This window comes from Macaca fascicularis, chromosome 4 (assembly GCF_037993035.2).
Source record: "Macaca fascicularis isolate 582-1 chromosome 4, T2T-MFA8v1.1".
In the NCBI taxonomy this organism is placed as follows: domain Eukaryota; kingdom Metazoa; phylum Chordata; class Mammalia; order Primates; family Cercopithecidae; genus Macaca; species Macaca fascicularis.
This window is the reverse complement of record NC_088378.1, coordinates 143,482,864-143,495,473: the sequence shown is the minus strand read 5'-3', so window position 1 is coordinate 143,495,473 and position 12,610 is coordinate 143,482,864. Positions and strand designations below refer to the sequence as shown.

The window sequence follows — 12,610 nt, the reverse complement described above, 5'->3', positions numbered from 1 at the left end:
CTAAGGGAGACCCATTTCTGGAAGACAAGGGCCAACTGTGGCTAGAGGACTCCTCCATGGCCTTGCTCAACTCTCCTTAGATTGCCTGTGATCTAGGATGTGTCCAACAAACTTCCTCTCCTTCTGTCCTTCACTTGGGGGTCACACTTGCATCTCAGTCTGCTGCCTTTCCCAGGGTTTCCTGGATCTTTTCTCATATTGTCTGGCAGGTGTGTCCTCTAATAAAATACTGCAACTTTAACCTCATGTCATCTGCTTCTTGGAGAATATGGACCAACAAATCATTTCAATTTACACAACAGTGACCTCTTACTTATTCCAGTGTGTAAAATCCTTTTGTTTATCCAACTTCTTCCACCTGCAGTGGCTCCAGTTTTGCTGGTATTTGTATTGTTTTCTTTGAGTCAATCGATGTTCATTGTTTCAAGTCATTAAGTCTTTGGGTAGTTTGTTACACAGCAACAGGTAACTAATAAACCTCTCTTATGTTTCCATTATTCCATAGCGGTTATCTACATCTGATTAATTTCCTTCTATTTTTATAATATTATCCATACATGATGTTTCCCATTTCTCTACACCTATTCTCTTCTTGATTTTTCTCTTCCTTCCCACCACTTTTTCCTTTTTCTCATGAAATATTCTTAACATATAAAATAACCCTATGTAGTTATGATATAGAAAGCATTTTCTGAATCTGTATGTTAAAAGTTTAACGCCACAGTATATAGGATACAAGTAAAGAACAGGAAGTTATTAACAGAGTCTGAGTAAAAAGTGCCTGTTGTAATTCTGCAGTCAAGACAGTGACTTAATAATTGCAGTTTTTGCCATTACAAGAATTCTTAGCAAGAACTATTCACATTGGACCAAAGCCAATTGTAATTATCCATGTGATGGAGAGGACCAGAATGCTATGAAAGTGGCCTTGACTAGAAATAGGTCATTTGATCCTTGGCTCACTGGCATCTCCATAGATTTTCAGTGTACAATGTTCAGTCTGATGTGCAAGGTAATTCCATCTTGCAAAGGATTTGATGTGTTGCATTTTACCACACATACACCTGAATTAAACTTTTACAGAATTGGAAATGCACATTACTGATCAAAATAAATTAAATGGAAAAGATGATATATGAATAACCAGTGATAGAATAGCAAATAGGAATGGAAAACACAATAGCATTGCTTAAAAAATACTGTAGAAGCACAGAATAGCAGTGTTATTTAGAATCATAGTGATGCCCAAATCATGTCTACCACATCTCATTAAAAACCAGAGCAAAAGATATCAAGTTTATTATGGAATTCCCACCCAATAGCCAGTTTTTGAAAAATCTTTTTCCTAGATTGGAGCTAACCATTTTGGGCTACTGTATCCAACCAAAGTTACTCACATCATGCTCAGCTAGATGTGTTGGCTGAGGTATGAGACTCATATTTTTTCTATCTTAAAAGCAATCTGATTTGCAAATATTTTTAAAGATGATATTTGAATGGGAAAATTGGCATTTGGGGCATTCTTAAACTAAATTTGAGACATCTTAGGCAAAACAAATACTTATTTTTAAGGCACTATTGTTATGGCACTGAAGTCTTGGAACTATTTGATCTAACTACCGTAAGTTCTCAACTGTGTTGCAACTCATTCAAGAGGATATTGTTATTAAAGGTATTTGCAAGAAAAACTCAGAGATACTATAGTATCCTCTTTCTATGTCTCAAACATTTTTCCCCTCAATACCCAAGGCCCTGCGATATCTCAAATTTTAATCATTACTTTAAAAAGAGAAGTTTAAAGCATTAAAGAATTATAATCAGATGAAAGAATATTTGGATTTATAAAATTCTGAAACAATAATTTTAATTTTGCTTTTAACATATATGCAAATTCTTTGATACTCTCCACTTTCCAGAGGTACAGCTTAATTCCCTCCCTGTGAATGTGGCCTGGACTTAATTATTCACTTCTAACTAATGGAGTAATGTTGACATAACAGTTTGTGACTCTTGGTGTAGAACAAAAAACTTACCGTAGCTCCACCTTTGCTCTCTCTGTCTCTGGGATCATGAACTCTGGGGGAAGCCGGGTGCTGTGTCATAAGCAGACTTGTGGAAAGGTCCATGTGGCTAGGACTGAGGCCTCCTAGGACCAGACAACAAGGAACTGAGGCCTTTTCCAACAGCCATGTGAGTGAGCCATTTTTCATGCAAATCTCCAGCCCAGTTGAGCCCTCAGATGATGCAGCCCTAGACTGACAACTGGACTGCAACCTTGTGAGAGGCCCTGAGCCAGAAGCACCGCAGGAAACCTCTCCTGGATTCCTGAGCATTGGAAACTGTGGGAGATGATCAATATTTGTTGCTTTGAGCTGTTACATTTTCAGTAATTTGTAATGTAACAGTGAAAAAATGAATACAGCTTCACAAGAGAGGATGAATAATTGCACTTTAATTTTCATTTGCTCTAAATTTATTAGTATTATTGTTATCGTCATTATTATTGAAACAGGGTCTTGCTCTATCACTCAGGCTGGAGTGCTGTGGCAGGATGACAGCTCACTGCAGCCTTGACCTCCTGGGCTCAATGATCTTCCCACCTCAGCTGTCTGAGTAGCTGGGAGTACAGACATGCACCACCATGCCTGGCTAAAATTTTTATATTTTTGGTAGAGACAAGGGTTTTGCCATGCTGCCTAGGCTGATCTTGAACTCGTGAAATCAAGCTCTCTGCCTGACTCTGCCTCCAAAAGTGCTGGGATTACAGGTATGAGCCACTACAACCAACCTAAATTAATTACAAAATATTAAACATGTCATTTGGTTTTAAGTGGTAAGAAGAATTTCCATGGCTAAATAGAATGTATTTTATTATCATTCACAATTATTGTTTTATTTGAACTTCAATTTCCAACTGTGTCCCAATTAAACTCAAAAGAAAGACCCAAGCCATGCTAGGCTGATTCCATCATCGCCCCCATGATAGGCGTGTGACCCTAGTCATTCACCTGACCCCAGTTAATCAACCAACAAAAATGTAGGTCCTGCCTTGAAGGGATTTTTACATATATAATTAAGGTCCTAAATCAATTGACTTTAAGACAGGGATTATCCTTGGTCAGGCTGTCCTCATCTGGTAAGACCTTGAAAGGACCAGTTTCTTCCTGATCATAGAGATTGACAGTGTGAGATGGATTCAGTGTGAGGGAATTCCACCACTGTGGGTTTTAAAAATGAAGGGGCTGTGTGGCAAAGAATGCTGGTGGGCACCAGGAATTGTTAGCAGCCTCTCTCTACCTTGACAGCAGGCAAGGAACAGGAACCGTAGTCCTACAACTGGCAGAAACTGAATTCTGTCACCTCTGTCTAAGCCTGAAGGAGGTCCTCAAAATGAAAACACAATTTTGGGAAACCCTAAACAGAGAACCCTCCAATCATGCTCAGATTTCTGACTGAGGAACTGTAAAGAAATAAGCAAGTGTTGTGTGGTCAGGCGTGGTAGCTCATGCCTGTAATCCTAAGGTTTGTGGGAATGACGCAGGAGGATTACTTGCAGCCAGGAGTTTGAGACTAGCCTGGGCAATTTGAGGAGACCTTCCTCTCCACAAAAAAATTTTTCTTTTTTTTAAAATTTATCTGAGCATGGTGGTACTTGCCTGTAGTCCTAGCTACTCCGGAGACTGAGGCAAGGGGACTTCTAGAGGCCAGGAGTTTGAGGCTGCAGGGAACCATGATCATGCAACTGCACTTTACCCTGGATAACAGAAGAAGGCCATGTGTCTAAAAATAAATAAATAAAATAAATGGGTGCTGTTTAAAGCCAATGTTTGTGGTAATTTGTTATGCAGTCATATAAAATTCATACACAGACTCAACAGACACATGGAATGAATTTATAAATTGATATGCACACTATATGCATAAAATAAAATATTTCCTTTTTCCAGTATTTTTCATTTTATAATTTTCTGTGATGCAATTAAATTTTAATGCAATCATATTTCATTCAACAGGTCAACAAAAATTAATTTAGTGCCTATGCTGAACCAGGTATGCCCTCATATGCTCAAGTGCCTGACATTCTAGATGCTTCACAAGACCAAAGTGGAGCCACTGGAGTGTTTTAGGTGAAGAAACGACACACTGTGACTCGCAGTAGCAGGACCACTCAGGTGGCAGGTCATGGGACAGTGCTAGAGCCACAATTCGGGAGTGACAGGGTGGTGGGGACTAAGGGGAGAGGAGGGCCTGAGGGATGAGAGGGATGGAGGGAAGGGCTGGAGAAGCAGGAGGTGAGGAAAAGGAGCAGAGGGACAGAATTTGAAAGCGGCAGAATTCTTAGGTTTAAACACATTGTTTTATAAATTTTTAATACATCCATCTACAGAGCTTAGCAGGGTGTTCCTTACGTTTGGCCTTTAACACCACATGCGGGACTGCCAAAAAATTAATTGCTTTTTCTGCTTTATTTTTCAGGTTTAAAAAAATACTAGGTGTTCCAATAAAATATGCACACCACTTAGATGCAGATACCTCCTAAAAACAGGAAGTGCATGAGCACTGGTGAGGGGCATTGTGACTGCCTTGAACACTTGCAACTTTGAGGTGAATGAATGCACTGGCTTCTGGTTGCAACATACAATAACACATTGTGCTACTTTGTATTGAGATGTCCTGGACTCACACAGAAACTCAGGGCTATGGAATGAAGGTAATTTTAGAATACAACAAGATACAGATACATAGTCTGGGAAAGCAAAACTTAGGAGCTCTGCGAGTTGTCAGTTGTAACGTATTTAGACCCATTTACATATCAAGGGGACAAAGTAACATTTTTTACACATAAGATTCCTGATAATTTAGGGGTTACCAAGATTCTACTACTCACTGCAGCTAATAAAAAGGAAACTGGTCTCCGTTCTATTTCATATGCTCAGCTACCACGTTTCCAGAGAAGGAGGAGGAGGAAGAGGAGGAGGAGGAGGAAGAGGAGGAGGAGGAGGAGGAAGGAGAAGGAGGAGGAAGAGGAGGAGAAGGAGAAGAAGGAGAGGAAGAAGAGGAAGAAGGAGGAGGAGGAGGAAAAGGAGGAGGAGAAGAAGAAGAAACTGTCTCTATACCTTCATTCTCAGGACAAGTTCATTCTCTGGCACCAAACTCCTTGGGGTGAGTTTTCTTCCAAAAGAGTCCAGGGGAGTCCAGGTATGGAGTGGGAGGCAGAAAGTTCAGTCAAGGGATGGGGATTTCGGAATGAGAACTAAAGGGAGAGGGACTCGGTCCATGCCGACGGTTTCTCACTGGTTTCTCAGTCCCCGGGCGAAGACCCCGGGAGACATTGAGATACACCCTGCACAGTAGGCGGAGGGTGAGGGCAAAGTCTCAGGGCCCCAGGAGTGGCTCTCAAGGGCTCAGGCCCCGAGGCAGCGTCTGGGGTGGGGAGGGTCAGTATTGAGAATTCCCCATCTCCCCAGAGTTTCTCCTTCTCTCCCAACCCGTGTCAGATTCTTCTTCCTGGATACTCATAACGCGGCCCCATTTCTCACTCCCATTGTGTGTGGAGTTTCTAGAGAAGCCAATGAGTGTCGCCGCGTTCCGGTTCTGAAGTCCCCACGCACCCTCCGGGACTCAGATTCTCCCCAGACGCGGAGGTTGGGGTCATGGCGCCCCGAACCCTCCTCCTGGTGCTCTCAGGGGCCCTGGCCCTGACCGAGACCTGGGCGGGTGAGTGCGGGGTCGGGAGGGAAAGGGTCTCTGCGGGGAGAAGCGAGGGGCCCGTAAGGCGGGGGCGCAGGACCTGGGGAGTTGCGCCCAGAGGAAGGTCGGGCGGATCTCAATCCCTCCTCGCCCCCAGGCTCCCACTCCTTGCGGTATTTTAGCACCGCTGTGTCGCGGCCCGGCCGCAGGGAGCCTCAGTACAGGTACATCGCGGTGGAGTACGTGGACGACACGCAGTTCCTGCGGTTCGACAGCGACGCCGCGATTCCGAGGATGGAGCCGCGAGCGCCGTGGGTGGAGCAAGAGGGGCCGCAGTATTGGGAGCGGACCACAGGGTACGCCAAGGCCAACGCACGGACTGACCGAGTGGCCCTGAGGAAGCTGCTCCTCCGCTACAACCAGAGCGAGGCCGGTGAGCGACCCCGACCAGGGGCGCGGGTCACGACCACTCCCCATCAGCCACGGACCGTCCGGGTCCCCCAGAGTCTCCGGGTCCGAAATCCACCCTGAGGCTGCGGGACCCGCCCAGACCCTCCACCCAGGAGAGTCCCAGGCGCCTTTACCGGGTTTCATTTTCAGTTTAGGCCAAAATCCCGGCGGGTTGGGCGGAGAGAGGGCGCGGCTAGCTAGACGGGGCTGACTGCAGGGACCGGGCCCAGGGTCTCACACCCTCCAGGGAATGAACGGCTGCGACATGGGGCCCGACGGACGCCTCCTCCGCGGGTATCACCAGCACGCCTACGACGGCAAGGATTACATCTCCCTGAACGAGGACCTGCGCTCCTGGACCGCCGCGGACACGGTAGCTCGGATCACCCAGCGCTTCTATGAGGCAGAGGAATATGCAGAGGAGTTCAGGACCTACCTGGAGGGCGAGTGCCTGGAGTTGCTCCGCAGATACCTGGAGAACGGGAAGGAGACGCTACAGCGCGCAGGTACCGGGGGCCATAGGCGCCTTCCCCATCTCCTGTAGATCTCTTGGGATGGCCTCGCACAAGGTGGGGAGGAAAGTGGGACTAATGCTAGAATATCGCCCTCTCTCTGGTCCTGAGTGGGAAGAATCTTTCTGGCTTTCCAGATCCTGTACCAGAAAGTGACTGTGAGAGTCCACCCTGCTCTCCGGGACAATTAAGGGATGAAGTCTCTGAGGGAATGGAGGGAAGACAGTCCCTGGAATACTGATCCACGATCCCTTTTGAGCCTTGGGCCCCGTGGCTTTTCCTCTCAAGCTTTGTTCTCTGCCTCACACTGAATGTGTTGGGGGCTCTGATTCCAGCTCTTCTGAGTCCCTCGGCCTCCACTTAAGTCAGGGCCAGAAGTCCCTGCTCCCCCCTCAGAGACTCGAACTTTCCAAGGAATAAGAGATTTTCCCAGGTGCCTGTGTCCAGGCTGGTGTCTGGGTTCTGTGCTCCCTTCCTCACCCCAGGTGTCCTGTCCATTCTCAGGACGGTCACATGAGCACTGCTGGGGTTCCCAATGAGGAAGGCAAAGTACCTGAATTTTCTGACTCTGCTCAGATCCTCCAAAGGCACACGTTGCCCACCACCCCATCTCTGACCGTGAGGCCACCCTGAGGTGCTGGGCCCTGGGCTTCTACCCTGCCAAGATCACACTGACCTGGCAGCGGGACGGGGAGGAACAGACCCAGGACACGGAGCTTGTGGAGACCAGGCCTGCAGGGGATGGAACCTTCCAGAAGTGGGCAGCTGTGGTGGTGCCTTCCGGAGAGGAGCAGAGATACACGTGCCATGTGCAACACGAAGGGCTGCCCCAGCCCCTCACCCTGAGATGGGGTAAGGAGTGAGATGGGGTAAGGAAGGGGATGAGGGGTCGCGTCTCTTCTCAGAGAAAGCAGGAGCCCTTCTGGAGCCCTTCTGCAGAGCCAGGGCTGAGGCTGGGGTCAGGGGCCCTCACCTTCCTCTCCTTTCCCAGAGTCGTCTTCTCAGCCCACCATCCCCATTGTGGGCATCGTTGCTGGCCTGGCTGTCCTAGCAGTTGTGGTTACTGGAGCTGTGGTCACTGCTGTAATGTGGAGGAGAAAGAGCTCAGGTAGGGAAGGGGTGAGGAGAGGAGTCTGAGTTTTCTTGTCCCACTGGGGGTTGCAAGCCCCAGGTAGAAGTGTGTTCTGCCTCGTAACTGGGAAGCACCATCCACACACACAGGCCTACCCAGCCTGGGCCCTCTGTGCCAGCTCTAACTCATTTGTAAAGCACTTGTGAAAATGAAGACAGATTCTTCACTTCAATGATTGTGGTGGTGGGGACCTGATTCCCAGCAGTCACAACTCACAGGGGAAGGTCTCTGCTGATGACAGACCTCAGGAGGGCAGTTGGTCCAGGACCCACATCTGCTTTCTTCGTATTTCCTAATGAAGTAAATGTGTAATCTGCAGTTACATATTTCTGGAAACTTCTCTGGGATCAATGACTAGGAGGTTGCTCTAGGACCTTATGGCCCTGGCTCCTTTCTGGCCTCTCACAGGACATTTTTTTTTCCCACAGATAGAAACAGAGGGAGCTACTCTCAGCCTACAAGTAAGTATGAAGGAGGCTGATCCCTGAGATTGTTGCGGTATTGGTCAGGAGCCCATGAGGGAGCTCACCCACCCCACAGTTCCTCTAGCCGTATCTGTGGGCTCTGACCGGGTCCTGTTTTTGTTCTACCCCAATCATTGACAGTGCCCAGGCTCTGGTGTGTCTCTCACAGCTAATAAAGGTGACACTCCAGGGCAGGGGCCCTGATGTGAGTGGGGTGTTGGGAGGAACAGAGGGGACTCAGCTGTGCTATGGGGTTTCTTTGACTTGGATGTCTTGAGCATGAAATGGGCTGTTTAGAGTGTGACCCATCACTGTGACTGATATGAATTTGTTCGTGAATATTTTCCTCTATAGTGTGAGACAGCTTCCTTGTGTGGGACTGAGAAGCAAGATTTGTTCATGCCTTCCTTTTGTGACTTCAAGAAGCCTGAATTCTCCTTCTGCAAAGATGTCCAAATGTGTCTTCACCCCTGTTAGCATAATGTGAGGAGGTGGGGAGACCAGCCTACCCCCATGTCCACCATGACCCCCTTCCCCGCACTACCCTGTGTTTCTACCCAATTACCTTTCCTGTTCCAGAGACATTGGGGCTCGGATGTCTTTATCTCTGTCTCAACTTCATGGTGTACTGAGCTGCAACTTCCTGCTTCCCTATTAAAATTAGAATCTGAGTATAAATTTACTTCTTTAAATTATTGCCATTAGAGGTTGATGAGTTAATTAGAGGAGGAGATTACTAACATTTGAGAGACAAAATAAATGGAAGACCTGAGAACCTTCCAGAGTCTATGTTTCCTGTGCTGATCTGTTGCAGGACAGGAGAGTAGATGGGGCTGTGCCCCGTGGGTACTCAGGCCACTGTGAGCTTTATCTGGTCACTGCTCAGCCAGGTCATCTTTGTTGCTCTAGTGGCCTTGGTCCTACAGCAGAACCTTTTCCCAGCAGGACCTGCGATCTCAGGGACTCAAATGTTATTTAGGGCAGTCCCTGCACACAGAAGTCCTTGTGGTATCAAGAGACTGATTTTTCAGACCTGTCCAGCACTTGCCCTCCTTCCAGGGCTCTTTCCTGGATTGTATTTTCCATCTTTTCACCAGCCTTCTCATAGGAACCAGATTGTGACATTTGCAGAGAGGAGGGGTCCCATAATTTCTCATCATAGGTAAGTTTTTGTTGGAGCTCCTCTTCTGCTCACCTACTCTTCTTCCTGCCCTGAGTTGTAGTAATCCTAGTGCTGGCTCCAATCCAAACTCATGGATTTGTAAAGCAGAGCCTTAATTTAGATTCATATGTAGTTGAAAAATTGGACTTATAAGCCTAAGATTATCTTTCCTGAAGAGAGAAATATGGTTGTGTGCTGCAGTGTGCAGGAGGGTTGGTGTGGGAGGAGGAATGAGGGGAGGGAGGGCACCCAAGCAGCACTGGTGACAAAAACACCGGTGGCACTGATATCAGTGTGAGAGGATGTTGTGCTGTAGCTGCCACAAACAGCTGTAGCAGCCACAAAATAGCATTTGGCTCGAGGCTACATAAATAAAGACATTGCCTTTCGGATAGGGAGGTACTCTACGGTGAGCTTTCATTGAACTGACATTTGTTATCTGCTAGGTATATGGCTGTTTTGCATTTGGAAAACATCTTTAAACTAAAAACAGAAGAATTTCTGGCCTTGTGGCGCATATGTATAAGCAGAGTATGGAAGGCAAATTCTTGTGTTAGAAGGTGGCAAGTGCTGTGGAGTGAGTCATCCAGAGTGTGGGCTGTGGGGACAGGGAAGGTGGCTGTTATACTATGTAGTCAGCATGGGCCTTGTTGCAAATGTGACCTGCAAGGAAAGACTTTTTTTTTTTTTCACAGTTGGCAGAGCTAACTGTGGCTTTAATTTGGTGGGGGGGTGGGGGGAAGAAAAGAAAGAAAGGAAGAGAGAGAGAGAGAAAGAAAGAAAGGAAGGAAGGACGGACGGAAGGACGGACAGACGGACGGAAGGAAGGAAGGAAAGAGAAAGAAAGAAAGAAAGAAAGAAAGAAAGAAAGAAAGAAAGAAAGAAAGAAAGAAAGAAAGAAAGAAAGAAATTAATTTACTTTGTAGCTGAATGCATATGCAAGTGGGAGTACCCCGGGCAGTAAACTCCTGCCATGGGTGGGCTGAGGGCAAGGACTGAACCTCAGGTGGGTCTCCTGTTCCCTATGCTCCCCTGCACAGCAGCCTCTCCTACAGGCCCTGGGGCAGTCATAGGAGGGGGCAGGCTGGGAGTGGCTGCTGTGGCCATTCACTTAGGCAGGACGTCCCAGGTCTTGGACACCAGCTTTCTATCCTGGGTCTCAATTTTCCTCATAACCACGACCCTGGAGGAGCTGGTGTGGCTGAAGGAGCTGGAGCCCCTGCCAGAGCCAAATCTGGAGCCCAGGCTGTAACTGAGGCCAGGGCTTGTGAGGGCCCCATAGGCCAAGCTCAGCCTACCTGAGTAGCCACTGGTGTTCTTCGTGTGGATGCTCATGTTCCAGCCAGCTTTCCCTGCCCTGCAGCAGCTTCCTGTAGGTGATGATCTCGATGTCCAGGCCTGCTTGATGTTCATCAGCTCCTGGTACTCGCACAGCTGCTGCGCCATGTCCTGCTTCGCCCACTGCTGGGTGGCCTCTAGCATAGACAGCTTGGCTTCCTTAATGGCCAGCTCCCGATGCTGCTCTGCATCCGTGATGGCGGCCTGCAGGGAGGCCCACTGGTTTTTGAGGCTGTCAGTCTCAGCCTGGAGCCAGCTGAGGTTCCAGGTCATCTCTGAGATCTCCGTCTTTGTGTGACATAAGTCGTCCAGTGCTTTCCAGCCAGCGCCTGCAGTTCTTTGTACTTGACCTGGTGCAGGCTCAGCCCCAGTCCAGCTTCGGTTGGTGATCTCTTCTTGCTGGGCCTCAACCTCAGCGATGATACTGTCCATGTCCAGGGAGTGACTGTTGTCCATGGACAGCACCACAGATGTGTCCGAGATCTGGGACTGCAGCTCCAGGATCTCCTGTTCATACAGCCGCCTGAGGAAGCTGATCTCGTCATTCAACCCTTCCAGGCGAGAGTCCTGCTTTACCTCATTCATGTTAGCTTCAGCCACATCCTTCTTGATGAGGACAAATTCGTTCTCCTTCTCTGTATTAATATTGATCTTATCTTTGTACTAGTTCTTGAAGTCTTCCACCAGTCCCTGTGTGTTGCCAAACTTCGCCTCCAGTTTCAGCTTCTCCTGGCCCATAGTGTGCAGCTGCTGCTGAATGTTGATGTAGCTGTCAATCATGCAGTCCATCTTCCTCTGAGCCATCTTCTGCTGCTTTAGGAGGCTCCACTTGGTCTCCAGTATTTTGTTCTATTGCTCCAGGAACTGTAACTTGTTGATGAAGGAGGCAAATTTGTTGTTGAGGGTCTTGATCTGGTCCTTCTCCTGGGTGCACATGGCCTGAATGTTGGGGTCCACCTCCAGCTTAAGGGGCCTCAGTAGATTCTGGTTGACCATGATCGCTGTGATGCCCCCCATACCACGAGCCCCACCATAGCCTCCACCCAGACCCTTGCCATGCCCAAGCTATCCCAAAAGCTGCTGCCACTGCTGCCCACTTAGGAGAAGCTCAAGGAGCTGATGTGGGCACCAGGCCCACTCGTGTAGGAGCAGCTGCTGAAAGCCTGGGGGCCAGATTGGAATACTTTGTAGGACTTCTGTGTCACCCTAATGGACATGGTGGGGGCAAGCGGGCTGAGCCAGACAGAGATTCAAGAAGGAGCAGAGAAGCTTCTTCTAGGTCTTGAAGAACAATTTGAAGGACATGAGGAGATACCTACGAGGATGTCTAGGAAAGTTCTTTCCAGGCAGGGGAGCCTCTCGTGAAAATGCACTAGGGCAGGAAGGTATCTGTCTTTTGGGAAGTGAGAAGAGTCCAGACGGGCTGGACAGAGAGTGACTGAGATGAGGTCAGAGGTGTGGCCAGAGCAGGTAGGCCTGGAGAGTGTGGCCAGGGTTTTCACTTTTGCTCTGAGTGAGATGGTGAGTTTCAGTACAGTTTTGAAAAGTGGGACATGGTACGACTTACTCTTCAAAAGCTTCTCTCTGGCTGCCCTATTGAGAACAGAACTGAGAGGTGGGGGACAAGTAAGGCAGTAGAGAAAACAGTGGGAAAGGCATGTAGCATTTCAGGATAGAGACATCGGTTACCTTGACCTGGGTGTGACCAGTAAAAATAATGAGAAGTGATGGGATTCTGGATGCATCATAGCATTTGCTAATGGATTGTATCTGTGTTCTGAGAAAGAAGAATCAAAGACAGCCATGGTTTTAGACTATGAGAGTAGAAGGGTGGAGTTGCTGTCAGTGGAGATGGAGAGAC

General features: G+C 48.0%; 1 protein-coding gene across 3 annotated transcripts; it reads left to right on the top strand.

Annotated features, from left to right (window-relative positions):
* The first annotated feature begins 5,046 nt into the window (after nucleotides 1–5,046).
* On the top strand, nucleotides 5,047–8,927 carry MAFA-F (mamu class I histocompatibility antigen, alpha chain F). 3 transcript variants are annotated; one of them, NM_001284601.1, is given in 8 exon segments: nucleotides 5,047–5,163; nucleotides 5,565–5,718; nucleotides 5,849–6,124; nucleotides 6,372–6,647; nucleotides 7,230–7,505; nucleotides 7,645–7,761; nucleotides 8,214–8,246; nucleotides 8,604–8,927. In NM_001284601.1, coding segments are annotated over 7 exon segments (1,047 nt in total). In that variant the 5' UTR covers nucleotides 5,047–5,163; nucleotides 5,565–5,654; the 3' UTR covers nucleotides 8,609–8,927.
* Nucleotides 8,928–12,610: the final 3,683 nt, after the last annotated feature.